General features: G+C 39.5%; 1 protein-coding gene across 2 annotated transcripts in view; it reads right to left on the reverse strand.

Moving 5' to 3' along the window:
- Positions 1-291: 291 nt before the first annotated feature.
- Positions 292-27,671, reverse strand: part of rps6kc1 (ribosomal protein S6 kinase polypeptide 1) — a 73,221-nt gene continuing 45,841 nt past the window's right edge. For both annotated transcript variants that reach the window (XM_084091121.1, XM_084091120.1), the window contains 10 exons: positions 20,826-21,176; positions 18,561-18,682; positions 16,990-17,082; positions 15,944-15,991; positions 10,760-10,892; positions 9,474-10,667; positions 7,655-7,744; positions 2,072-2,154; positions 1,768-1,863; positions 292-1,614 (listed from right to left, as the gene is read on the reverse strand). In XM_084091121.1, coding sequence (XP_083947247.1) covers positions 1,513-1,614; positions 1,768-1,863; positions 2,072-2,154; positions 7,655-7,744; positions 9,474-10,667; positions 10,760-10,892; positions 15,944-15,991; positions 16,990-17,082; positions 18,561-18,682; positions 20,826-21,176 — 2,312 coding nt within the window. In that variant the 3' untranslated portion in view covers positions 292-1,512. The remainder of the gene's footprint in view (positions 1,615-1,767; positions 1,864-2,071; positions 2,155-7,654; positions 7,745-9,473; positions 10,668-10,759; positions 10,893-15,943; positions 15,992-16,989; positions 17,083-18,560; positions 18,683-20,825; positions 21,177-27,671) is intronic.

The raw sequence follows: 27,671 nt of genomic DNA on the forward strand, positions 1-27,671 counted from the left end.
TCTTTTTCCAGTGATATTCCTCTGACTTTTTCTCTTTTGTAATGTCGCTCAGCCATCTCTCTTCCCCACTGATGATTGGCTAGAAGTGTTGTGGTGCTCGGTTCGATCCACTTTTAACAGTGTTTCTCAGAAATCGCTTGCTGCACCCTTTAATGTAATACTCAAAGTTAACTGATTCACAAGTGCTTTTTAAAATAGCTCTCCATTTCATTGAGCTCCATAGTTGTATTTGTCTGCAAGAATATGAACCATCCTTGAGAAAGTAAAACATCAAGTGAAAGAACCAATAAGCTCATTGACAGAGCGTTTAATAAATAGAGCATTAGATGGGTTAGTGAAGAATATTTAGTGACGTAATGATAAATCTGATCAATTTAAATCAAGCAATCGCATCAAATGTGTTTTAGCCCATGCTAAAGATGTTCATGCAATGAAATTTGCCAGCTTCTTTTTATAAAACACACTAAATTAAACACACCCACACAAGCAGTTGGATTTATATACTGTTACATATAGCAGTGGTTCCAAACCCCGGTCCTGGAGGATCCCCAACTCCACACATTTTGGATGTCTCTCTAATCTGACAACCATTTCAGGTCAGTCACCTTTATTTATATAGCGCTTTAAGGCCAATGACAGTTATTTTTCATAAAATGCTAAATCCAACGGCCAACCTGGTTGCTTGTGTTTGTTGGCGCTTGTCTTTGAACTGGCCTTTATACAATACAGATTATTTCAAAGCAGCTTTACAGTGATAATCAGGAAAATTATGCATTTCGGCTATTGTTCAGCTGAAGTCAGTTCAGTGTTGATTCAGTTCCGTTGTAAAGATACTCAATTCTTAAATGAGTTCCTTTCATCTATAAAGCAGTTCTGTAGAAAACAGTGATGTTAGGAACCACGTTTAGGCTGCATCAGAAATCGCATACTTTTCTACTATATAGTAGGCAAAAAACAGTATGCGACAAAAGTAGTATGTAAGAATTCACAGTACTCAAAAGAGTAGGCAAAAAGTACCTGGATGACCTACTTCTTCCGGCGAGAATCAACACAACTGACACTGGTAGGTCAAATAATAATGACAACATGGCAAATGTAGTATGTCCTTATTGCATTCACACTACACAGCGGCAGTGAAGTAATTACTTGTTCAAAATAAGTACATACTCAAGAGAGTATGCGATTTCGGACGAAGCCATAGTATTGATAGTTCTCATCTGTTATGAACAGGGACACATCCTCAAACTCTTCCTATTATTTCAAGTGGCTCTTGAATCTTAATTGCTAACCCTGGTTTAAACATTTATTTTTATTTATTTTGAAAACAGTAACATCCATTTTCCTCTCACTGCTATAGACTTCCTCACTCAACAGTGAGCTTTGGCCATTTGTAGGCAAGAGTATTTGTGAAATAAATGTGTCCTGCAGCATTTATGACATTGTTTTTGTACATATAGACACATCTCAGACAGTTTAAATCTTTCATCTCATACTAGTAAAGCATCTGATAGTTCAATTGGTCCAGTTCACATGAGAAAAGAAAGGATGAGCCTTAATATCCTCCACACCGGCTACTCCCGCGCCAAGCCGCTCCACTGGATTATACTGCAACAACTACAGACAGACCGACACAGAAAAAGAGAGAGAGATCATTACAGTCAGACTATTTCTTTTAGGCAATAGCTTGAGCCTTGCCCAACCACTTCTGTCACTGTGTAATCTCACTTCTGGTTGCATATATAATTTTTCCACCATGGTAATATGTACCTGTTCCAGCAGAGAGCGCGCCTCCTCCGACACAAACTCTGGGATGTTTAGGGATGAGTGTCTACCAATGCCAGCAGGATGACACTGATATAGAGACTAAACACACACAGCAAACTACACATGAACAACAACAAACTTAAACAATAATAGTGTTAACCTTTAACATTAAGATGTTGAAATTACATGAAAATACAATTATAACAATACAATTATCCCTCCAATATAATTTCACACTCAATCCAGTGCATACATTCTTTTTTTAAATTATTCACTGAAAATTATTCAAGTGTTGAAATACTCCTACCTTTCCAACTATGAGCTCAAATAAAAGGGCTCCCAAACTCCACCAATCACACGCTAGCGTCTCCTCACAGATTCCGCCCACTTCTACATGTCATAGAGAAAGAGAAGTTATCGTAAGTGCAACAAAATATTCAGAAGATGTGTAATAGGTGTAAGAATATTAACTCATAAACCAACCAAATTAGTAAAGTAGCTTTATTGCTACTCATCAACAGCGTATAAATAATTAGCACAATCAATCGACATTACCTTATGAGGCAATAAAGCTCCTACTTGTGAGACAAGAAGGTATTACAATGTCACCATGCTGATAGAAAACAAAATATGGAAGGACTCAAATCCAAACAAATACTAAACATTAAAAAAAAAAAAAAACAAAACTAACAACCAACCAAATGCTCTTGTTTCTGTTGTACCAGTGGATAATCTGAAATGTATAAACATTCATATGATTTATGCATGGTACATGAAAAAAAGGAATTAAATTACATAAAAAAAACAAAAAAAAAACCCCCACAACGGTTGAGTCAATGACTTTATATTGCTTGTATGAAAGCTCTTCATATACTAACAACTAATATTAACTGAAATTAAAACTGAAATAACATTACAAAGTCATTCACTACTATCTACTGCACAGTTGCATTCCATCGTCTTTGACATCTTTCCACTTTGGTATGACAAATTAAGATTTTCCCTCTAGTAAATAAAAACTTCTTTGAAAATACAAATTATTGACATGACATGAGAATTTGTGCTGAGCCCAGAAGCCCTCATTGTGATGTAGCCCTCAGGAGATGCTAGAGGTCTATCTCTCACGGTCTATAGCTCTTACTTTGAGATTGCATATAACACTACTGTCTAAGCTGTGTAGGACTATGCCAGCACTCAGTAAGTCTTAAATGGCTGTGGATGCAGAGCTGCATACCATGGCGGTTCTGCAGGTGTACCGTCTTTAATGCGCATGTGCGTTCTCACAGGTTAGCGTTTTTAAAGTTTGCGCAGAGAGAACTTAAGAGTTTTCTGTTAAAACGGTGTCGTGTTAGCGTGTTAACTAATGATCGTTGCGACGGAAGTGAATCAATCAAAACTAACTTTAGCTGGACAATAACTTTATTCGAGAGCTGCTAAAAAGCCAAAACAATCTCTGTTACTTTAATTTCCTATTATCACTGTAAAGCTTGACTTGACTTAAGGACTTACGATGAGAGGGCTGGCTTTACTTCTGAGGAAGTCAAGAAGACCAAACGGGTGATTGATCTGGAGGTTAGTGCCACAAAGCACATAACTCATGCAATCTGTCACTTCATGGCCTTACTCCCCTTCAGGCTTAATAGCTTGCGGCTCAAGTAGTCCGTCCCTTAATGGCTGGTCAGAAAACGAAAGGAAACGCATCTCGAAAACGCCACGCTGATATTGATCCTCGTTTTAGTTCTCCTTTTGTCCTAAAGTCTGCTTGCCATTGTCCATAATGTTTGAACGAAACAACAACAGCGTGCCGCTAGACGTTACTCACTATGCAGTTGTCCATGGCTGTCGCCATGGTTACTATGGCAGTACAAGCGGAAACCAGGGATAACACGGATATTATATCATAGACAGGCGACAAGTGAACAGGGATGGGCACTTTTTAAAATTGTGAATTTCTCTGAATTTACAAATTCTTGGAAACATTTATGATAATCACTGAGAAGCTCTGGTAATAATTACTTTATCCCACCTCTCCATGTTCAGTGTTGGGAAGGATACTTTCAAAATGTATTCCGTTACAGAATACAGAATACATGCCCACAAATGTAATTTGTAACGTATTCCGTTACTCAATCTGAGTAACGTATTCTGAATACTTGGATTACTTCCACATTGAATTGCATTTTATAAGTGTCGGACATCAAATCCTGCTTAATAAACAGGCCTATTCTTGTGTTTCTGAATATTATAGTTTGGTTCCAGAACGTGATAAATCCATTTTGATTAATTTTCTTTCTACCAATCACAAATAAAAATGTCACTGAACTTTTGCTGTGTAATTGTAACAATGAGCACACAAACACACCAAACCAACAATTACTAAAAACACACTCAAAAACTGATTTTGCACGGGCATTTTGCACTAGCACTTAGAAGGTTGTGGTATACATAAACACTCAGTCAGCTACACTGTTTACTTCTGAATATTATAGTTTATTCACAGCCATCATTTGTAGTAACCTAGCCTGCTCCCTGAATTCAATGCGTTCACAGTCTCTTTCACGGGCACCAAACCAACAATTTAAAACTGATTTTGCACAGGCATTTTGCACTAGTTTAATTAAATTAATTTATGATGGTATTACTACATTTTATTTTATTATATGCACTTATGGTGAAATTACTACATTTTCAGCTCAATCTGTGTTTATTTTGACCACGAAACATGCGCTGTCACTTTAATTCAGCTTTTGCAGCACAGCAGAAATAGACTCGGTGCGGAAACGATCGCTGCTGCACTGCTGTATACGCACCGCTCCTGGAACGGATAAACGGACCGCAGTGTGAAAGCTCTAACCTGTTAACATGGGTACGGGAGAGAAAAAATACGCACCGCATATGCACTGCAAACAGAGTAGGCTATGTGTGAAACGGGCGTTCATTTATGAGTCCAGCTCCAGTTCACGCGCTGGCGCCTCCGTGATTATTGTCTGCTATATTTACTTCTTATTAAATCCTGGCAATTGATTGATGAAATATTGATTAAAATTAAGATACAATTAATACAAAACGAAATTCACTTTAAAGAAAGGCTTTGTGCTTTCTGTTTGAGGTCTCTGTGAAAGTTTTAAAACAGTCTTTTAGTGCCGCTTTCAGAGTGCTGCTCACGTCCAGGGCCGTTTGAAGGAATTTGGGGGCCCCAAGCAAAATGGACATGGAGGCCCCCCTAACCCCCTAATCGGAAAAGTAACAAAAGAGGACATTGAGGGCTGAGGCTGACTACTTATCATCATTTCTGTCATGGCAAGACTGCGTCATGTGTTTGTTCATCGTCGAAGTCCCCGTTTTTTTTTCTTTCTTTTTTTCTTTTCTGTCATAGGCGAGCAGCGTGCCGCATTTAATGCACGAGACAAAGCCAACTCCTATGTTGTCACCCACGACTAGTTTAATATGTTTCCATACCTCCGATTTTCCTCCAAACTTGCTCAAAGTTAATTCTCCTGTTTTAATTTTTTTTCTTTGCTTCTTCAAGCTCCATGTTGCACTTAAGCTACAGAATAGTACAGCACGCACAGCAGGTGTGATGCATCACGCGTGCGAGACGAGTGACTGCGAGTCGTATTTTTGTATTTTGCCGGCAGCAGAGATCACGTGGTTGGCTGGCTGCTGTCAGCGACTACTGAGGGGGGCCCCCTTGAGGGGGAACCCGATAAGAGTGTCATTGCACTTTACTGCATTGACTATCAAAGGGGCGCTCACACAGTTTGTCGTTGCATTTTATTCTTAACCAGTCATTGTCTTGGGGCCCCTGGCCAGCTCGGGGCCCCAAGCAATTGCTTGGTTTGCTTGCCTTGTTGCGACGGGCCTGCTCACGTCCGTAACGGAGAACTGTCACGACCGTAACATTGTATTTTTTCCTCATAAATGCGAATACTAAAAATAAAATAAATATGTTCTGTGGAGAGCCAACCCTTATTCATCCAGTGAGTAGGCCTACTATTACTTTTGGTTTGCGCAGTGTAATTCACAGATTGCAATGAAGATTTTTTGTGTCACGCATGTTTTATTTCCCTCATATTAAATATAAATCGCATGTAGACCGATATTTTTTTCTAATGTCTGGACTCCTTTATTAAGGGAGTATGGATATATACAGACGTTTCACTATTGGTATTAATGCATTTTCGGAGAACTTATATTTCAAGTTTTGACTGCACGTATTTGGAAAAAAAACGTAGGCCTACTTTAAGATGCTTCTTCAGGTTGGAGGTGGAGTCTTTGGACGACGCCGAAAGGAGGTTTGCTGGCAAGCAGAGGTTGCACTGCACAGTTATATTTCGTTCTCCCTTCTCTTTCTTTAATGTGAAATGCTGTTTGAATTTCCAAGATAGAAACACATTCTTGCCCTGCTCTGTTGTTCTGGCTCCATCTCTACCTCTAGCTCCTGCTGCTCCTCTTCCGACTCCATTGTGACTGATCACGCAAACCGCGCTTTTTTTTTTTTTTCATATTGGGGCTTCTGGGAAATGCATGGAGTTGCCTTAATTTTTTTAGAGAGTGAATAAACTCTTGAAACAGAGAAGTATCGTCATGTAATCCATTGATTTCAACAATGTAACTGTATTCTAAATACCAACTATATAAATGGTAACTGTAATGGAATACAGTTACTCATAATTTGTATTCTGAATACGTAACGCCGGTACATGTATTCCGTTACTCCCCAACACTGTCCATGTTAAACTAGTCCCTTCAGAATAGGGCTTTTTCTTGCCTAGGAGATGCGTGGACTGTCTCCGCCTCTCTTAGTAGTCAGGCTAATTCTACTATGGGTGTTGCTTCATCACAGGCATTATTTAAGTGTACGCCTTTGGAGGATATTTGTGTGGCGCTAGCCTGGGCATCTCTGCACACTTTTATCAGATTTTACAATCAGGATATGGATTTGACTCCTGGTTTCAAGGATTGATCTGTTTGAACAGCAGTCGGTTTATATCCTGTGTCAGTGCATGGGCTGATGTGAGGCTACAGGCTGATAAACAGCAGTTGCACAGTAGCATGGCACTGTAGCACAGTTCAGTCTGAATGGATGCGTTTTGGTCTTAATATGAGTTTTGATGATTATTAAATTCTGCCTTAAAGGGGTGGTTGATTATGATTTCACTTTTCTAACTTTAGTTAATGTGTAATATTGCTGTTTGAGCATAAACAACATCTGCAAAGTTACAACGCTCAAAGTTCAAAGCAAAGGGAGAAAAGAAAAAAAAAATGCTTTTTAAGAACTACAACAAACGGCTGGTAGGGACTACACGACATTCATCCGGGTCAGTGACATCACAAACCCTAAAATTTACATAAACCCCGTCCCCGGTGACGCGATTTATAGATTATCATGACAGAATATGCTAATCAATGACTAGAAGATAACTACACATAAGCTACCTAAATTCATCAACTAACCAATTCAGAAATGTCCTGTTGCATTCTACATGTTGTCTTTGAAATTTTCAGTGCATGTCTGTGTGAGGTAAAAGGACACAAGTGGTTGAAGCTCCGCCCTCTGTGACGGGAGCAGCAGCTCATTTGCATTTAAAGGGACAGGCACAAAAACGGTGCGTTTTTGCTCACCCTCCAATGACAATTTTAACATGCCATCTAAAAATATCTGTGGGGTATTTTGAGCTAACACTTAACATACACACTCTGGGGACATCAAAGACTTATTTTACATCTTGTGAAAGGGACATTATACCACCCCTTTAAATTATTTTTTATAAAACTCCATAATTGATTGTGGTGGATGGTGAACTCAAAGAAAGATGACATACAGTGCATTTAAAGAAAGAGCACAAAAACAGTACAGAATGTGTCTATAATGTTAAGACAAGCTGACCTGGTGCGCAGTACATCTTCGAGAAGGCGTTAGGGTCACATGACTCCTCTACATCACTCCAGCTACAGAAATAGGTCAGCTGCACACGACCTGAGTGAGAGTGAGTGAGTGAGTGAGAGAGTGAGAGAGAGAGAGAGAGAGTGAGAGAGTGAGAGAGAGAGAGAGAGAGAGAGAGAGAGAGAGTCAATCCAACTCTGATCAAATTACATCACGGCCTTAAAGTTTTTCTGTAATGTGCACTAGTCTTACTTATAATTCAAGACTCCAGAGAACTTGGCACATGCATTTTAAACTAGATTTTTAAAACATTTCTCCTTTTAAGATAAAGGGGGGACAAACCAATATAATAAAAATACATTTAAATAGTAGATCACAACATGTTAGCTTTCGTCGTGTATTGAATCACTTCTGACATGAAAAAGTCTCACCTTTAAAATACTGTCCATTTTATAAAAATTCAAACAATAAATGACATTTGACACTCTCAAATGTGACGTATCGCTGTAGCACCTCAGTTCAAGTGGCAGTGCAGAGCACTTTTTTATTTTCTTCCACTTTAATACAACTTATAGCATTAAAAAAGTCATGCATAAACATCAAATGGTAGGTTGAGTTTCAAACGAGGAAAGACACCAATAAAACAGCTTGTGAACAATGTCACTTAACATTGCATTTACCTCAGAAAAGTTATCCAATGTTCACATTTTGTTAGTTAGCTATAAAAAAAAGCACTAGAGAGGAGCTTACTTACTGTTAATTATATAATGATACTGTATGCTTGAATAAGCCTGCTATGAATATAAGTGTTTATGAAAACTACCTTATGTGCAACTGAGATACACTGATATAGTCACACTATTTCAGTTTTTATTTGAGTGTAATTATTATATCTAAAAACACATAGCAGTTGAATAAATAGCTCTTAATTTCAACCTCTAATATTATAGTAATGTGCCAAATGAGTATAATTTACAGCATTAGTAGTAGTAGTATTTAAGTTTATTGCCATCACCGGCTATTACATGGCAGATACATTAAACATTTAACAACATAATATTATAAGTACAAAATAATGAAAACAAACTTAGGCAAAAAAATAAATTAAATAAATAAAGTACATGTACAAAATTAGTATAATTCTATAAAATATTCTTTAAAATGTACTTGTTAAAAATTGTTTAAAAAAATCTGGATCCATAAATAAGTCCTTAAAAGTGTGTCCTGATAAAAAGCGCTGTCTCATGTTTACAGCATTAGTTAAGAACGATTTTTCAAACTATCTGAATCGGCAGAGGTCACTCTGAATAATTGGCAATGGTTATCGGCAGAGAAATGTAATATCGGTGCATCTCTAATCGTTTTAATAGTACAATGACCCTGATGAAAGAAAGGGGGAAATTTGATTTCTCAATTAATGACTGCCTAATTTACTCCATTAATTTACTTCATCCAAACAATTTTTACCATCAACCACAGACAGAGGGAGTTCACAGGCATTGAAGGATGAAGTTTGGCACAGATATATTTTCACTTGCCTACATTTGAACACGGCCTCGAGCATTTGATAGTTTCACTCTTTTTATATCAATGGATGTGCAACGTATTCTGAAGCAATGTAAACTCTAGTGTGTAGTCACTTGAATCACCGTGCTCAAAATAACTGAGTTTGTAAATATTCAGCCTTTGAGAAAAAGCAGATGCCTCTGCCGGAACTAATGCGCAAATACTATTCTCAAAAGCCGACAAAGTAAAAAAACATTGGGCCTTGAATAGTGTAATGAAGCACATTTCAACAGTAGGCAGTGAGTAAGTGATTCACCTGTGTCGTTTAGCAGTATGTTGCTGGGGTTCAGGTCTCGACAGATGACTCCCTCCTGATGCAGCGCATCCAGAGCCACAACCATGTCAACAGCCCAGCTCCTCACCATCGCCTCTGGGATACGTGTGTCTAATGAAACAGCAGCCAACCTATCCAACTCTTGAAACAACTTTGACACTTTCTCTACCTCCTGCTCTCCTGAAGTGCCCTCTGATCCCAATCCCACATCTTCATGTTCAGCCAAGCTCTTCTGAGTTCTGGGAACAGCTGCGTCCAGCATAACCGAGAGCTTAGGGGAAGACGGAGTCAATAAGTCTGCTGTTTTTGATGGTTTCTGTGGAAGTGGAAGCATAGCCACATCAACAGACGGGTCAAACTCTGCGTTCTCTCCTCTCTGTAGAACATCTGGCCTGTCAAATGTGGGAGAGGTTTTGTCTACAAAAGGGAAAGCGTTGCCTTCAGGGACAAGCACTTCCTCTAACACATCTCCTGTGCCTCCTTCGAGTGCCGGCAGATTGACCAAAAGATCAGGCGGTTGTCCCTCAACAGCACAGCTGACATTCGCATCCTCCGATACAGCCTCTTTAAAGGAAATTACCGGCAACTCATTTGAGCACTGATCACCGTCAGACCTCCAGAGATCCGACTCTTCCTGTAGCTTCTCCAGTGGCTCCTCTGTGACCTCTATACTGGCATCTGAGGGTAAAAACAGTGGCTTGCAGACGTCTTCAGCCTCACTGTAGAAGAGCTCCTTGGGCGGTGATGGGTTCAGATGGTCAGATGTGCATTGATCCATAAAGCCAGCCAGTTGATCCTCCTCAGTGAAGAAGCACAGCTCCTGCATTGAAACCGGAGAGCACAGACTATCGGTGTTTAACGCTGAACATGCATGTTTCTGTGTGCAGGGGTCTTCCTCTGGCTCCAGCTTCTCCTGCTCGTACTCGTTGCACAGTGTCAGGTAGCTGTTGGTGCACTCCTCCTCCGAGGTGGCTCCTGAGTCTGGCAGTCGGGCTCCTAAAGGACACTCTCCAAAGCTTAGGACCCGGGAATCTACACTGCTGGAACCGGTGGGCACAGGGTTCAGGGCTGAATGTATAGCTATAGAGTGAGTTTTCTGGATGAAAGGTATGTTGAAGCTTTCGTCGGGACTGCTGCCATGCAGATACTTGCAGATATGAGTCCACAGTTTACCACCTGATGAGACAAAGAGGAAGTGCTAGTCAACATCCTGTTTACACACTTAGGCATTTAGTAAAAAGTAAAAATGCAGTGAAAACAATACACACCCTCAGCATACTCCAGTAAAAGAAAGATGGAATCCTCTGAGACGATGTATTTCTCCAGTTGTACCATGTTGGGCAGGGAACGAGGCACAACGGTCTTCTTAACACGTCCACACGCACTGCTTTTCCTTAAACCCTGAACACACACACAAATCATATCAGTACAAATCAGGGGTCTCAATCTACAAGACTGCAGTCCAAAAAGAGTTTTAGAAAAACCATGTTAATTGTACAAATACAGCAGCCGCACACTCAAACACTGTGCAAGATCAATTTATTAGCAAGCTTTCGGTCTTGCGACCTTCTTCAGGCAGCAAGACCGAAAGCTTGCTAATAAATTGATCTTGCACAGTGTTTGAGTGTGCGGCTGCTGTATTTGTACAATTTTCATGATGATTTAGTTTAGCAGCACCTCACTACAAGACTTTATTGACGGATGAGCGGTGGCTTTTTCTATTTTCTTTTTTCTATTTTCTATTTAGAAAAACCATGTTAAAAAAGTTTTATTAAATTGTTTATCTACCCCTACTGTAATAATTACCAGAGCTGTCTACAATGGAAGCATCTGTTGAGTTCAGTTGAGATCCATTTTTAATTTGCTGTACTGCTAATCCAGCCACTTTATTTTGGCCGTCAAACTGAAAATGTTGCAAATATAATGTGTAAACTGATTGCTATATATGTCAAGACCTTGTACAGTATATTCCTATTACATCTGACCACTACATCAAAGAAAGCTTGAGATATTTCTAGTCTCTAAATGGGACTGCTCTCTAGGAAATCCCTCTGGAAGTAGCAGTGAGTCCCCAGAACCAGGATTGAAAACCACTGTAGTATTGGACATGCTGTATGGTAATACCCAATTTAATAATGGGCAGATGTTCAGAATACTTTTTTTTTGGTAGGTAGTCAAGTTTTTTTTCCTCAGGAAAATCAAAATGGGGGAAAAAAAATCTTTGAGCTTTGAACCCTAATAATACTAAAAAATGAGTATATAGAAAATAAGGAATATTCTCACAGTTTTTCACAATATTACAGCTATTTCATAATCAATAAAAATTAAATATTTTAACAAGTATAGTACTATATATACCATCTGGCCATATCTTGTCATTAGAAAAGGTTCACATGACACTTTAACCGTTGTTGAACTCAGCAAATGAGGAAAACAAGTTTCTGTTTAAAAGCAGCTTATGTTCCTCTTTTCTCTTTTAGTTGTGCAACCCATAGTTTTACACCCTTTTGAGATATTTATCATTTAAAAAATTAGGACGGATCACAAAAAAAAAAATGCATTTAGTTTTTTTTTAACTATCCGAATAAGTTCCCTCACACAACAGATATGTACATTCCACAAGACATGCTAATAACTGAAGTCACACAAATGAGCTAATCCAAAAGCTTAAATCTATTGGTCCTTATTATGGTGTGTAGTTTCCTCTATGATTTATCATAGTATTATTTTCGGTGAAGTTGTTCGCTGTTCTGCCATTCATAGTTATCTAAATGTAAAAATAATAATAGCCTGATAAAACATCTCATTTAACTTTTTAATATTCATATCCAATTGGGCTGAACTGATGAAATATATATTTTTTTTAATTCTCAGACACAACTTTGGCTCTTGAGAACCAATATCCTCAACTTTGATGACCGTTTTGACTTTAGGATTTTTTCCTTTTACAAAGTATTACTGTTGCCCAGATGAAAATGTATATAACGATTCCAAAAACAAAGTCTGGACCTCTGCTGGGAAGGAAATATAGAGACTGGACCTCTTGGAACTGCAGCGTGGATGTCCATGTCAGAGAGAGAGTGAATCTGTAGGTTCAGTTTCAATCTCTCCCGAGCAGAAGACAAAAGAGTGTGGGCTGTTTATGAGAGCTGCTGGTAAGCAAGAATGATTCCCCTGTGTTCCGGTACATTGAGCCGCTGCATAGCGCCGAATTTCTGATACTGCGTACCGGTGAGCAACGGCCCACTTTAAGCACTTCATACAGATCAAAAATACATTTTCCTTAATAGTTATGGTTATTGACATTTTTGTAATTTCAGGTCGAGTCTGAGTCAAGTCCATTAAAATTACGAGCCACTAACTCGAGTGCCCATCTCTGGATGAGAGTATGGTTACATAATTGTGCCACACAATCTCTCCAAAATAGACTAGAATAAGTCTGTAATATGAACACTTTTTAAAATCTAATTTAGAGGGTAGAGATTTGTACTTCCACAGGATAAAGAGGAGATAAAATTTTAATGATGACTGTACTTTATTACATATTTTTAAAGTAACTCTCGTCCATTTACCTATTACAATATTGTCACAATGGGTCTCTACAAAGGGAAGTAAGGTTGACAGAGCCTTTTCTCTATGTTTAGCTAGTGTTTATTGACCGGTCTTGGTCAATTGGTTTCAGCTGTCAGTAAAAATACTTGAAATTTGGAAGACTCACTTCTCCATCAGTCTTCATAAGCTGTAGGGTTTCGTACTTAATTCTTGGCCTCTACCCTGCCCAAAATACATTTCTCTAATTTGACGAATGTACTTTTGGGGATATCTACAGGCAACATCTGTGGGCTGTGATAGAAATATTTTTTGTAATGGGTATTTTCAACATTAAATGTACAGAGAAATGCAGACTAAGGATGCTCAGGTCAAAGGCCATATATACTTAACCAAAAAGTGCTTAACACAGTAGAACTAACAGTCATATGATTAGCTTAGATCAGTACAAACCAATCACCAGAACAAATCACAGTGAAGAAGACTTGAGTGACACAGATTTTTACTCAACTGTATGATTTAAATGTACATGTATCTTTCTATTCAGGAGACTCACTTGGTTGTTGTGGCCAGTGATCTCCCGGCCGTGAATAAAACTTCAGGTATATGCTGCGCAGCTGAGAAACAGATTCTATTGTAAGAATTGAGAAATTACAAAATGCCGGACAGTCTGTTTCTGGGGTGACCAGACCCTGAGAGGAAAAAAGGACCTCTCTGGAGATTACCATTTGAACTAGCCCTCATGCACTATCGAGATGAAAGTCTCACCTCCGAATCATCCTAATCTACATCTCTTTCCCTCTCCCCTCACCCCCTCTCTCTCATGCTCAGATGATCACCTGAATTCACCCAAGAAAATGTATAGTTTAATGTGAATGATTATCACAGAGTATTTTTTCATGTTTGGTATCATTTAAAATGTCACAGTGCGACTGGTACAAATGTCTAATTTCCAAATAAGTAAAACAAAAGGTAATAAGGTTTTTAAGAGTTTAAAGATAACTGACACACAGGGAGGGGTTGGCCTCTAGACAAATGGTCTCCCTACACTCAAAGGTGTAACCTCTGAACGCAAATTTCTTTTGTTAGCACGTTTCCATGTGAAAGGTTTGTCTATATAATGAAATGCAGCAGGGAGATCGAGGCCTTTTCTGTAACTCAGATTCGCCTGTGAGGCTGAGAGAGAGATCTCTCAGCCTCATGTATTTCTTAATGTTGGGTTGCATCTTTTCTCTTTATTCCAGAGCATTTGATGTTTTGTATCGATTATCTTTGAATTGATTATGAAATTGGCATGATACTTTTACCTGACATAATAAATTGTTACATTTGATTATTCTAACTGACTTTGACATTATTTTCATTAAAGAGTTAAAAGGAATAGTCAAACATTCGCTCACAATTAATGATCCAAAGATCATCATTAAAACCTTTTCATTTATGGAGTCAGATGAAATAACGAGAGAATACATATTCAAATGTATTGCATTTAATCAAAAAATACTTTGCCTCAAGAAAAGGACAGTAACACGTTAAGACCTTCCGCGCTGGTCGGATGCTGGACTTTAGGCTGATTTAGCGCGAGCTTACACTATGCTCAAAAGACAACAACAGAACATCTATGTGTGATTGAGGTAGTGATAGAAGTACTAAATATTCTGCGCTCAAAAGACAGCAATAGAACATCTATGAGTGATTGAGGTAGTGATAGAAGTACTAAATATTCTATGCTCAAAAGACAACTACAGAACATCTATGTGTGATTGAGGTAGTGATAGAAGTACTACATATTCTGCGCTCAAAAGACAACAACAGAACATCTATGTGTGACTGAGATAGTGATAGAAGTACTAAATATTCTACGCTCAAAAGACAACAACAGAACATCTATGCGTGATTGAGATAGTGATGGAAGTACTAAATATTCTACGCTCAAAAGACAACAATAGAACATCTATGTGTGATTGAGATAGTGATAGAAGTACTAAATATTCTACCTTCAAACGACAACAATAGAACATCTATGTGTGATTGAGGTAGTGATAGTAGCTTCTTGACGGGACGCCGTCACCTTACTTCAGGGAAGTATTGTATTGTATTGTAAGTATTCAGGTAATTACCTCGAGATACTGTACTTATTATTTTAACAACTGCAAGTTGTTTAAATTGTCCGTGGTGAAGAAGTCAGATTAAGTAGGTTGTATAACGTTGTATACGTATTAAGAATTTCCACGACAGGGCCCTTGAAGCCACTTATATTCACTTAATATTCTGTTTATGCTATCACCATAATACCTCCCTTTTATAAATCCAATTTGATCTCGATTTATAATATTGGCAATCACCCTGTTTAATAGTTGAAATAAGATGGTTATTTATATACGAAGATCCTCATTTAAAAGAAGATCCCTGTATACACAATATTCCTTGTGCATTACAGTTTTCAAAAAGAGACGATTTTCATTAAAATTCTAAATGGCAAAGGAAAGCATTATTACCAACCATGGCAAAATTGGTAACACTGTACCCTGCATGACTCAAAGAATGTCAAGAGAAAGGGCTTGTGACAATAGGCCAAATTAATCAAAAGTTATGTCTTTTCATATATAGTTTAATTACTAAGTATGTTCACCAAACCTCTCAGGTCCCTATTATTAATTTCAAATCCATCCATTTGGCCCCCTTTTTTTCAATATTTAATTATTTATCAATTTGTAATACTTCAGTCCTCGATATGGTTTAGATATAGCTTTTCTGGTATTTACTCTTACTGTAAATAGTTAAATCAAATTCAAACAGTCAAATTAAACAGAAGCAAAGCATTACAGCTTTTAGGGGAGTAACTCACTGTAAGAATTCCTATAAAATCATTAGGTGTTATTAACTCTAAATGGACCACTTACTTTCAAAATAAAAGTTTCCTGCGTTCTCTTATCCATCACCAACAACACCTGCACATAAAACACACATATAAATAAAGGCAATGTTTAAACAAAAACACTTTTGAAACAGTGTAACGTCACCCTCTAAACATCTTTTTGTCAAGGGAGTTATATTTACAGTAAATATGGATCACGGAGTCACTATAGCCTACAGACTTCAACAAATTAATCCTTTAAACCTTTTTAAAGAGTTTAAAAGACAGATCCTTGTCATGAAAACAGTAACAACAGGGAGAATATAGGTACGAGCAGTGATGACGAGCCCAAGCACTACCGTGCCATCACCACCAGAAGGCTTTAGGAAAACACTGCGATTCAAGGAAATAAAAGAGGACTTCTTAAAAGTTTATCATAAGTGCCACATTTCCGGCTGCCAGCTGGTGGCGCTATGACTGTGACCCACAATAACTACAACCAACTGATCAGCACCCATCACCAAACATACAACTGCAATTTGATCTAATTTGATAGGAGAAGATATGAGACTCTTTCGTTTCCCTTTGGTGCTTTTTTTTTTTTTTTTTTTTTTTTTTAATTGCAACACTGTTCGATATATCTAAAATCCTGTGCTCACTGTGCATTGTTTTTATAGAGACAACACATTGCTTGCAGCTCTATATATACTTTTCCCACCAAGATTTTGAGGGCTTTTGGAAAACATGCTTAATTTATAATGTCACAGAGGTGAGAACGGTGCGAGGAAAGAAAGCTCTCAGATTTCATCAAAAATATGTTAATTTGTGTTCCGACGATGAACGAAGGTCTTATGGGTTTGGAACGACATGAGGGAGTAAATGATGACAGAATTTTCAAAACGATAAATCTCTGAATTGAAAAGCAGAATCGGAATCGTCAAAATTCAAACGATACCAAACACAACAGGCAATTGTATTAAAGTTTGTTTGTTTCTGATTCAAATTCACCCTGTTAAGTGTGACATATACTGAGATGATTTTGGTCATAACTGCCAATCTTAGAAAAGAGCTTGTGAAGATTGTGATGTGTACCTTATCAATAACGCCCAGCACTCTGTAATGCTTCAGCTCATCAAAGTGAGTCTGCTCAGACCACGAGACGCCACAGCACTGCGAGCCTAACGCCTGAAGAGACACCAAACAAAGAGACACATGATGGACATGGAAAGGTTGTAATTCATAAAAATGTGCACAGAATAATCCAATATGTGAGTGCACAATGTTTTAAATGTTCCTGTGAATGAGATAAAACATTCATATGCAAAGTGAATGTAAATATTGTTCACTTATTCACTTTTACATCAATTAAAATTGTAAAAATCAAGTCAGCATACACTTGAATGAAGTAGCAGTACATGACACAAATACTGCACACGTCTTTTCTGTTGCCATATAAAAGAAAATTTACTTCAGTTTCTGCTTAAGATGCACTGAAATTAAAATACTTAAACCTGAAGCCAAATGCAGAAATTCTAACTTTACATTAGTTTTTAGATGTACATGTATATCACGCATGCTTTTCAAAACATTTCACAAAATTAAGCCTGTCAGGTTTCAAAATATATTGTTCAAAATGAAGTTTATCCAGTTTCTGTTCATATTTTCAACCTATTTACTTTCAAAAATATTAAAAAAACAAAACAAAACATTCTCTAGTTTATGCCTTCATTAAAGGGATAGTTCACTCAAGAATTAAAATTAGCCCATGATTTACTCACCCTCAAGTCATCCTAGGTGTATATGACATTCTTCTTTTAGATGAATACAATCGGAGTAATATTAAAAGTGAATGGCCGTTTCTGAAGTCCATAAAAATGCATCCATCCATGATAAAAGTGCTCCACACGGCTCCGGGGGGTTAATAAAGGCCTTCTGAAGCGAAGCCATGCGTTGTGTAAGAAAAATATCCATATTTAAAACTTTATCAACTAAAACAACTAACTTCCGACAGACGGCCGTACGCATCGATTTACGGTGAAAGAGTAACATTTGAACTGACGCACAACGTAATGATGAACACGGAAGCGCAGAGGATAGTGCAAAAAAAAACACCAGTCACGAATTAGAAGTCTAAAACGAGAACTTTAAAGAGAAATGTCGGAGGAGCTTGAGTTTGTTACCCAGCCCTGTTCGTTTGAACCAGGAGAGGCGTCAAAGCTTACGCTACTCCTACATCATACATCGTCAAGTGAGTCTTTTTGTGCAAGTCGACTTGCGTAGGCCATCTAACGGAAGCTAGTTATTTTAGTCGACAGTTTTAAATATGGATATTTTTCTTAAACAAACGCATGGCTTTGCTTCAGAAGACCTTTATTAACCCCCGCAGAGCCGTATGGAGCACTTTTATGATGGATGGATGTGCTTTTTTGGGCTTTAAAATCTCATCCTCCTTTCACTGCAATTATAAAGCTTGGATTAGCCAGGACATTTTTTATATAACTCCGAGTGTATTTGTATGAAAGTCATATACACCTAGGAAGGCTAATTTTCATTTTTGGGTGAACTCGCTTTAATCCTGATTTGTTCCTCACTTTATAGAGGATCAAATATGCATGTGCATTGTATTAGTGAGGTCTCAGGTGAAAAGTCAGACACACACTGACCCTGCTTTGAGTGGAGCTCTGGCCCATGCTGTCCTTGAGCTTTGCAGAAATGAGCTCGGCACGCATCAGATATTCTGCCGTCTTTCTCTTCACAGCGTCCCGTCTGCTGGGACTCACCTCTCCTGAAATACACAATAAATGCACACGCAATAAACACTAGGGGTGTGAATCTTCAGGCACCTCACAATCTGAATATCTGAATATTCTTTTTTTACTTTATTTTTTATTTATTTATTACTTTTTTAATACTTTCATAATATAATAATACTTTTGAGAATAATTACTAATTATTTAAAAACAATTGGATTTTAAAAATTATTAACCAACTAAATATAGCTTCTTAACAGCAAATATAAATTAATAAAGGGAAACAAAGAAACATAAGCAATCAACAAAAAGTGCTTTCAGTCAGTATCTGTGAGTGCTTTAAGTATGAAAGTTTTCCAGACAATGGCAGTGAGGGATTTTTTCTCTTTCTCAGCATTAATGCTGTTGCTGTTTGATTATTATGACAGCTGCATGCCACACGCGTTCATTTAAATGAACAAACACAAAGCACATGCGAGTATTTGCAATTCTAACAGGTAAAAAAGGCTTTAACCATGAAACCTTATGAATGTTTATATACTAGTTTGATAGTTTTGTGTGTGTTTGTTATTGGCAGCAAGCAGAAAACAGGACACTAAATGTTCAGCAATATTATTGATCTGAATGTATTGACGCAGTTGTATGAGAACTGCTTTATAGATTAAATGAACTAATTTAATAATTGACAATTTTTACAATGGAACTGAACCATCACTGAACTGACTTCAGCTGAACAACAGCTGAAATGCATATTTTCCTGTTATCTCTGTAAAGCTGCTTTGAAACAATCTGTATTGTATAAAGCACTATAAATGTGACTTGAATTGACTCAACAAACAAATGTCATGATGAAAAAAATCATTTAGCTCACAATTGATTCTGAAAGCTTTGGATGCATCGGCGAAAAATATTTTTTCCTCCTACCTCTAGTAAACATGTTTGTTTGTTGGTCTGAACCAAAAGTTCATTTGCTTGGAGTGAAAGGTGTTTTTCAAACATGGATGTGTTTAACCACTACCGATGATTATAGAAACTGCATAAATTACAACTTATTGGTTGACAGTAACAAGTGCAAATATTTTTGTGCAAAAAAGTTTTTGCTGTGACAAATCATGAGAACGCTCATCAACGCTTCAAAAACATGTTGTCTTCACCGAGCGCTTACACAGATACACATGGGAGAGTTTGAAAGCAGGCGTCTATGAGTGGATCCCTAATAAATCCACCGATAGACGGATCCGCCGATAGACGCCGATTTCAAACGCTCTCGTGTATCTGTGCAAGCGCTCGGTGAAGACAACATATTTTTGAAGTGTTGATCATTGTAGCCAATCACAGGCATATACGTATGTTGAGCGCGTGAACACAATGGCCAATCAGAAGCATATATGTTGAGTGTGTGAACACAATGGCCAATCAGAAGCATATATGTTGAGCGTGTGAACACAATGGCCAATCAGAAGCATATATGTTGAGCGCGTGAAAATGGCCAATCAGAAGCATATATGTTGAGCGCATGAACACAATGGCCAATCAGAAGCATATATGTTGAGCGCATGAACACAATGGCCAATCAGAAGCATATATGTTGAGTGTGTGAACACAATGGCCAATCAGAGACATATATGTTGAGCATGTGAACACAATGGCCAGTCAAAAGCATAGGCTATATGTTGAGCATGTGAACACAATGGCCAATCAGAAGCATATATGTTGAGCGCATGAACACAATGGCCAATCAGAAGCATATATGTTGAGTGTGTGAACACAGTGGCCAATCAGAGACATATATGTTGAGCGTGTGAACAATTGCCAATCAGAAGCATATATGTTGAGTGTGTGAACACAATGGCCAATCAGAGACATACATGTTGAGCATGTGAACACAATGGCCAGTCAAAAGCATAGGCTATATGTTGAGCATGTGAACACAATGGCCAATCAGAAGCATATATGTTGAGCGTGTGAACAATTGCCAATCAGAAGCATATATGTTGAGCTCAACACAATGGCCAATCAGAGACATACATGTTGAGTGCGTGAACACAATGGCTAATTAGAAGCATACATGTTGAGCGCATGAACACAATGGCCAATCAGAAGCATATATGTTAACATGCGACCAATAGGAGACAATTGCAGCTGTGCATGTGTAAATACATGCATTTAATGACATACCTTGTACACCCTGCAGCAGAAGATCCACACCTCTACGATAGTAGGAAAACGCCACTGCAAATTCCTGATCCACCTCTTTCTGGACAGCTAGAGCGATCAGCCCACTGGCCTTTTCCAGGTAGTCCTCCTCCTCTGTGGAGCTCCTGAGACTGGAGGCAAAGCTCAAAGTCCCACTGGTGTGGCTGGACTCTACTCCCACCCGGCTCGGGGACGTCACTGGCTGTGGGATTGGAGACGAGTTGCTTTGTGTTGCTTTGTGCTTGATACTGCCTGATGCCATTCCATCGTCCACAGCAGCCAGAAAGTCTCCATCAACCTCCAGAGAATTCAGCTCACTGTGACCGCTGCCACCTGCCATTAAAGACACAAATTCAGTATGAACTACACGACTGGATATGATGCAAAAAAAAATTATATAGCTGCAAACAGCAACAAAAGGGCCAAGCATTAAGGCGCCACCACTACTAAATAGCTTTAAGAAAACAATGCACAGTAGGCCCATCCATGTGATCAGCCTCCTTGACCAAATTTACATCATCAATTTGATCTAAATCTGACAATGCACAATGAGACTCTTCTTGCATCCCTTTCTTGTCATTAATTTGGCTTATCGAAAACAATAACTGTACTGGTGGAGAGTCTGGTGACTGTAGTTAAAACTGTTTAGTCAAAAGGGGGCGCTACAGAGCCCAACTGCACGTCCTTGTTTTAGCTTTTGCCTATGCCTCCTAACAGCCAACAACTCTGATATGTTTGGATGACAAATTTCATGAAATTTCAAGCATGCTAAGAACTTTAAAACACCAGAACATGCAAAGAAAAGAATTTTGAAGTTGGTTTTATTACCATGGCAACACTATTTAAGAGATCAAATATCCCTTTGCAATTTTACATGAGCAATGTCTTGAAAATATTCTAACAGCATCTGAAGCAATTTGGGTAAATTGAAGAGAATATTTCAAAGCCTGTTGTGTGTGTCATGCTTCATGCTGCCAGTTGTTGGCACTATGACGGTGACTCACAATAGGCCTTTATGACAGTCAGCGTGTCGTCACATCCGGCTCTGATTAGTAGCGTAAATTAATTTCCGCCTGCATTATTGTCAATGGACAGATGCCAGTTTTGAGAAGAAAATGAAACTAATTTAGTTGAACTTAACAAAAAACATTAATATCTAAAACTGTTTATTTAGACTTACAAGATACCCTACCATGTGTCATATTTAATTTTATTGTGTAACATTATCTGAGAGACGCGATTGTTTGCGCTGCTGGTGTTGCCAGTCATGAGATTCAAATCCAAGATATGTATCGAACCATAATTTCTGTGTGCCGTTATACCACTAATGCCTGTAAGAATCAGAAGTGTTACAGTTGGTCAGAGTCCGCTCAATATCACTCAAGACTGTAGTTTTGTCATTGTTCATTGAGTTCAGCACGTTTGCGAATCCCTGCATAATAACCAACAGGAGTTGGTGCAAAAGTACAGAACTCAGTGAGTCCAACAGCTGCAGTGATGGGAGCGTTCTTTTCTTACTTTCTGTATATAATCCATTTACAATTTAAATAATAGTTTTATTTTTTATGCTGCCCATTACACCCCCCCCCCACACCAGCAATTATTATTATTTTTAAAAACGTATATTTTATCAAATGAAAAATAAATAAATAAATAAAATAAAATATATTATATATATATATTATATATATAGCACAGACACATACTATTTTACTGTAAAATTAAAAAATCGGGTATAATCATCATGATATAATATAGTATAATACAATGTTATATTACAAGTATTAATAACATTGTTATTAATGATAACTATTCTGACTATTATTATCATTATTATTTTAGTTTTATTTCATTTTACAAAACAATAGAAATTACAATACTAACATTTAAGGTAATTTCTTTGTTTTCAAACTTTAAATTATTTTTCCAGCTTTTATTTTGGTGGAAAACGTACTCGGTTACTAACGTAACCTCGGTTCTCTCTAGAAGAGGGAACGAATACTGCGCAAGTATCTTACGCTAGGGGAAAATCCCTTTTCCGCGAGATATTGAAGCCAAAAATTATCCTTAATTTTGTAATAATGTAAAACGCGTTGTGGCAGCATGCAGACATAGGCAAGACGGCTCGCGTGCCTATTGGCTGACCTGCGGCAACTGCAGCAGCCTATCGAGCGAGGCCACCGAAACAGGCGTGGCTTAGACCTATAAATATAGCTCGAAGGCTGATAGAATCTGGTTTTTCATCGCCAAAGCGAACCAGAGCGTGTTGCATGCACGGCTAAGATACGCAGTACTCGTTCCCTCTTCTAGAGAAAACCGAGGTTACGTTAGTAACCGAGTACGTTCTCTTACGAGAGGTCTCTCGTACTGCGCAAGTATCTTACGCTAGGGCAGGGGTGGGCAAACTACGGCCCGCGGGCCACATTTAATCCGGCCCGTCGAGTATTTAAAAAATTGTCTTAAGATCGCATTCATTTTGCATTTTTCTTGCAATACTTTGCGTTATATATTGCGTTGCATATATTTGACAATCGGAATATCAGATATTTCATGTGTTGTAAAGTTTTCTTTCTTCGAAGCAGAGACCAGTGAGACAGTTGGGATCGCGTTCAACAGAAGTTGTTCTTTATTGAGAACTCCACTGTATGCGGCTGTAGAAACTTCCAACATGATCTGACTAACTTAACTTTACATGGTATCTTATAGGCATTTCAGTGGGCTGTCCTTAATGGTGCTGACCATGCACACAGCCTTAGTTAGGGATGACCACTAAATCTAATCATCTAAAGACAATAGAGGCAATTGCCCTCAACTGAGATAATGGTACCCCCCCCAAATGGTATAAACAACAAATGGTCACGAGACCCAAGTCTATGTAACATTCACACACAGTTCAACTAACCCCTGACTATTACAATGTTTAGACAGCTGACTTACAGCTGACTTCTGATCAGTAAATTGATGCCATCATGTTCACCTTGAATGCCCAATACAGTGTAATTTACCTTAGTTTTTTTATGTGATGTTATGTAGGGAAATAGGATCAGCAGATCTAAAAACATATTCTTAAATTTTAATCCTTCACATGCTATAGCTAACAAATGTAAAAAAGGAAAAATGACATGAAAGCAGATCATCATTCATTCAGCGCTGTTGTGGCTGCGGTGTGTCACGTAACAAGCAATGACGCGTCACCATGGAAACCAAACAGACAGCGACTTGAGTGCATAGACTTGTTGCACGTTAATGTTTTTTCCTTTTTTGGAAACTCACAGAAAAAAGAAAAAAAAAGTTTGATAACCGCTTGCACACCTGTTTAGTTTTTCCTTTGATTTGTCTGCTATTTCTTTGCTCCTCTGGATTTGTGGATGTATCCTGACTGATTCCGTTTACCGACCTTTATCGCCCGGCTTTCGACTACGCTCCCCTGTCTGCCATGTACAGAACCCGGTTTTGTTCATTAAATGTTCTGATCTGCCTTTGCTTTTTATGTTTTATTTTATTATTCTTAAAATAAATATGTATATTCGTTTATTTCGTTTTTTTCCACAAATGTATGACTTTTGGAAGTGCAAATTGATTGCCATATGCAGTTTTAATAAAGTTGAATTAACGTAACCTTCTGTCATTTTTACTCTTCTAAGTGTACACTTGCAGGTGTTTTGTTTCTAATTTACTGTTAGGCCCATTAAATAATAATAAGGATAAACAATATTTAAAAAGTATAGGCTATAATTATCTAACATCTGACTAATTAAAAATTAACCTCAAAACATAACATGCTAAATGGGGGATATCTAGTATAAAAAATGTATTGTCAGAATGTCGATCGTCTCTCAGTTGTTGAATTTCGCGCAGATGTTGACACAACGTGAATGTGTGCTCAGCCAGATCTCATGAAAGTGCGAATAACCACGAATTGTATTTGTAGTGCTTATGATACGCAGTTTTCGCGTGCATATGATACGCACTTTATGGCGTGTAATAGGCACGCACTTTATGGCGTGTAATAGGCACGCACTCCGCACCCCTAATCCTAACCAAGGGGTTTACAGTGCGTAGCATATGCACGCAAAAAAACATTTTTGGTGTATAAATGGCACGAGAAATAAAATTCGTGGTATAGATACGCACTTTCATGAGATCGTGTTTCATAATCTGCTACTGGGCCGGCCCTCTGTCAAATTTTAAAACCCAGTGTGGCCCTTGAGCCAAAAAGTTTGCCCACCCCTGCGCTAGGGGAACCCATGTAAAACGCCGTGCGTGCTGAGATCCAACACCAAAGTCCCAAGGGCAGGTGCCCGGGGCTCATATAGTGCACGATCACCAGGGAACTCACAGGGAGTCTGGGAAAAAAGGGGCTAGAACAGCATTTTTTCCCAGATTTAGTAGCGTCCTATAAAGCGCAAACTACATAAATAGTATTCCATACAGATAGGGCGAAAAACTCAGCCTGAACTGATGAATATTGTGGGTCTTACACACTGCCCATAGAGTTATTCAGTCGATCAGCGAGCAGCGCTCAGCAGCTCCAGTATTCTGAGCCGATAACATCAGAACAGACAATACTGGTTTATTAGACCGACAGCAGCTTAGCCTGTAAGGCGGGAACCTCTAGGTTATAAAACCTTATAAATGTAGACGGGGAGGCCCAGCCTGCCGCCATACATATATCTTGCAAGGCAATCCCACTGGACCAGGCCCATGACGAGGCCATGCCTCTTGTGGAGTGCGCTCTGACACCTAACGGGCACTGCAGGCCCTTAGAAGTGCAAGCCAGCGCTATAGCATCAACTATCCTATTTCGATGCGGCTAGTCCCTTAGAACGCCCGCTGAATGAAACAAAGAGCTGCTCCGTCTGTCTGAAGACAGTTGAGCGAGACACATAAGCCCTTAATGCCCTGATCGGGCAAAGGAAGCTCGCGTCCTTCTCCTCGTTAGAGACTGGCAGGGCTGACAGGGAAATGAACTGTGCTCTAAACGGTGTGTTGAGGGATTTTGGAATGTACCCGTGCCTTGGTTTGAGTATGACTTTCGAGTCATTTGGCCCAAATTCCATACACATCGCGCTCACTGAGAGCGCTTGTAAATCCCCTACGCGCTTCACTGAAGCGAGAGCCAAAAGAAACACTGTCTTGAAAGACAAGTGTTTAACATCTATCGTTTGGATAGGCTCGAATGGGGCACCTTTCATGGCTTCCAACACCGTAGAAAGGTCCCACACAGGGACTGAAGGAAGTCTAGGAGAATTCAGCCTCTTAGCTCCCCTAAGGAAGCGGATGACTAAATCGTTCCTCCCAAATGACTGGCTGAGCGCCGGTTTAATAAACGCTGCTATGGCCGCCACGTAAACCTTGAGCGTGGATGGGGTCCTACCCTTATCCAGCAGCTCTTGTAGGAAGAAGAGAACCTCCGTCACCCCACAGTCTGGGGGTGATATGCCACGAGCTGTGCACCAGCTAGAGAACACCGACCATTTTGAGGAATAGAGCCGTCTGGTAGACGGGGCCCTAGCCTGCGTGATCGTGTTTAACACTCCCTCTGGGAGGTTAGCAGGTACCCGTTGATAGCCCACACATGTAGGGACCATAGCTCTGGGCGAGGATGCCAAATCGAGCCCTTGGCCTGAGAGAGGAGGTCCCTCCTCACTGGTATTGGCCATGGGGCAATGCTTGTCAGCTGCATCAGAACTGGGAACCAGGCCTGGTTCTTCCAGAGCGGAGCCACGAGTAGCACTGAGCATCCCTTTTCCCTGATTCGCTCTAATACCTGAGGCAGGAGCGAGACGGGGGGAAAAGCATAGAGCGGGCAGCGGGGCCAGACATGGGCCAGCGCATCCCTGCTCTTGGAGAAAAACTCCGGACAGTGAGCGTTTTCTTGAGACGCAAACAGGTCTACCTTCGCTCTGCCGAACCTTTTCCACAGCAGTTGGACTGTGGACTTGGTCTGTGGGTGTAGAGACCATTCTCCTGTCGGAACATTGTTCCTGGACAGTCTGTCTGGTCCTATATTTAGAAGACCTGGCACGTGCACCGCTCTCAGCGAGCGCAGGTTGTGCTGAGCCCATACCAGGAGGCGTTCCGTCAGCCTGTAAAGGTTTCGGGACCTGATACCCCCCTGGCGATTTATATAAGCCACCACTGACATGTTGTCCGAACGGACCAAGACGTGGTGCCCTCTTATCTGGGGACAAAAACGCGTCAGCACGTTGTCTACCGCCAGCATTTCCAGGCAGTTTATATGCAGAAGCTTCTCCCGTTCTGACCACTGGCCGAAGAACGGTCTGCCCTCAAGCAGCGCTCCCCATCCCGAGGTGGAGGCGTCCGTAGACACCACCTTCACACTCGAGGAAGTCCCCAGGCTTACACCTGATCGGTACCAGTCGGTTGCTTTCCAAGGTTTCAGAGCTGAGGTGCATTTCTGATCGACCTGGAGACGAAGCAGACCGGAGGTCTTTCAGCCAGAACTGCAGTGGGCGCATGCGAAGCAGACCCAGCTGAAGTACTGATGATGCTGAGGCCATGAGACCCAGCATTCTCTGAAATTTTCTGAGCGGGACAATAGTGCCGCAGCGGAAGGATTCCGTCATGCGCTGAATATTCAGTGCGCGCTGTGGCGATAGCTGCGCTGTCATAGACAGCGAGTCCAGCTCTGTGCCCAGGAAAGATATTTTCTGACTGGGAGACAGTGAACTCTTCGCCCAATTGACTCTGAGACCCAAATTCTCGAGGTGTTCGAGTAAAATGGTCCTGTGCTTAGGGCTGGGTACCGAGTTTCGATACTTTTTAGGTACCGATCAAATTGCCTCGATACTATCGAGTATCGAA

Source organism: Abramis brama (genome assembly GCF_963993115.1).
Source record: "Abramis brama genome assembly, chromosome: 18".
In the NCBI taxonomy this organism is placed as follows: domain Eukaryota; kingdom Metazoa; phylum Chordata; class Actinopteri; order Cypriniformes; family Leuciscidae; genus Abramis; species Abramis brama.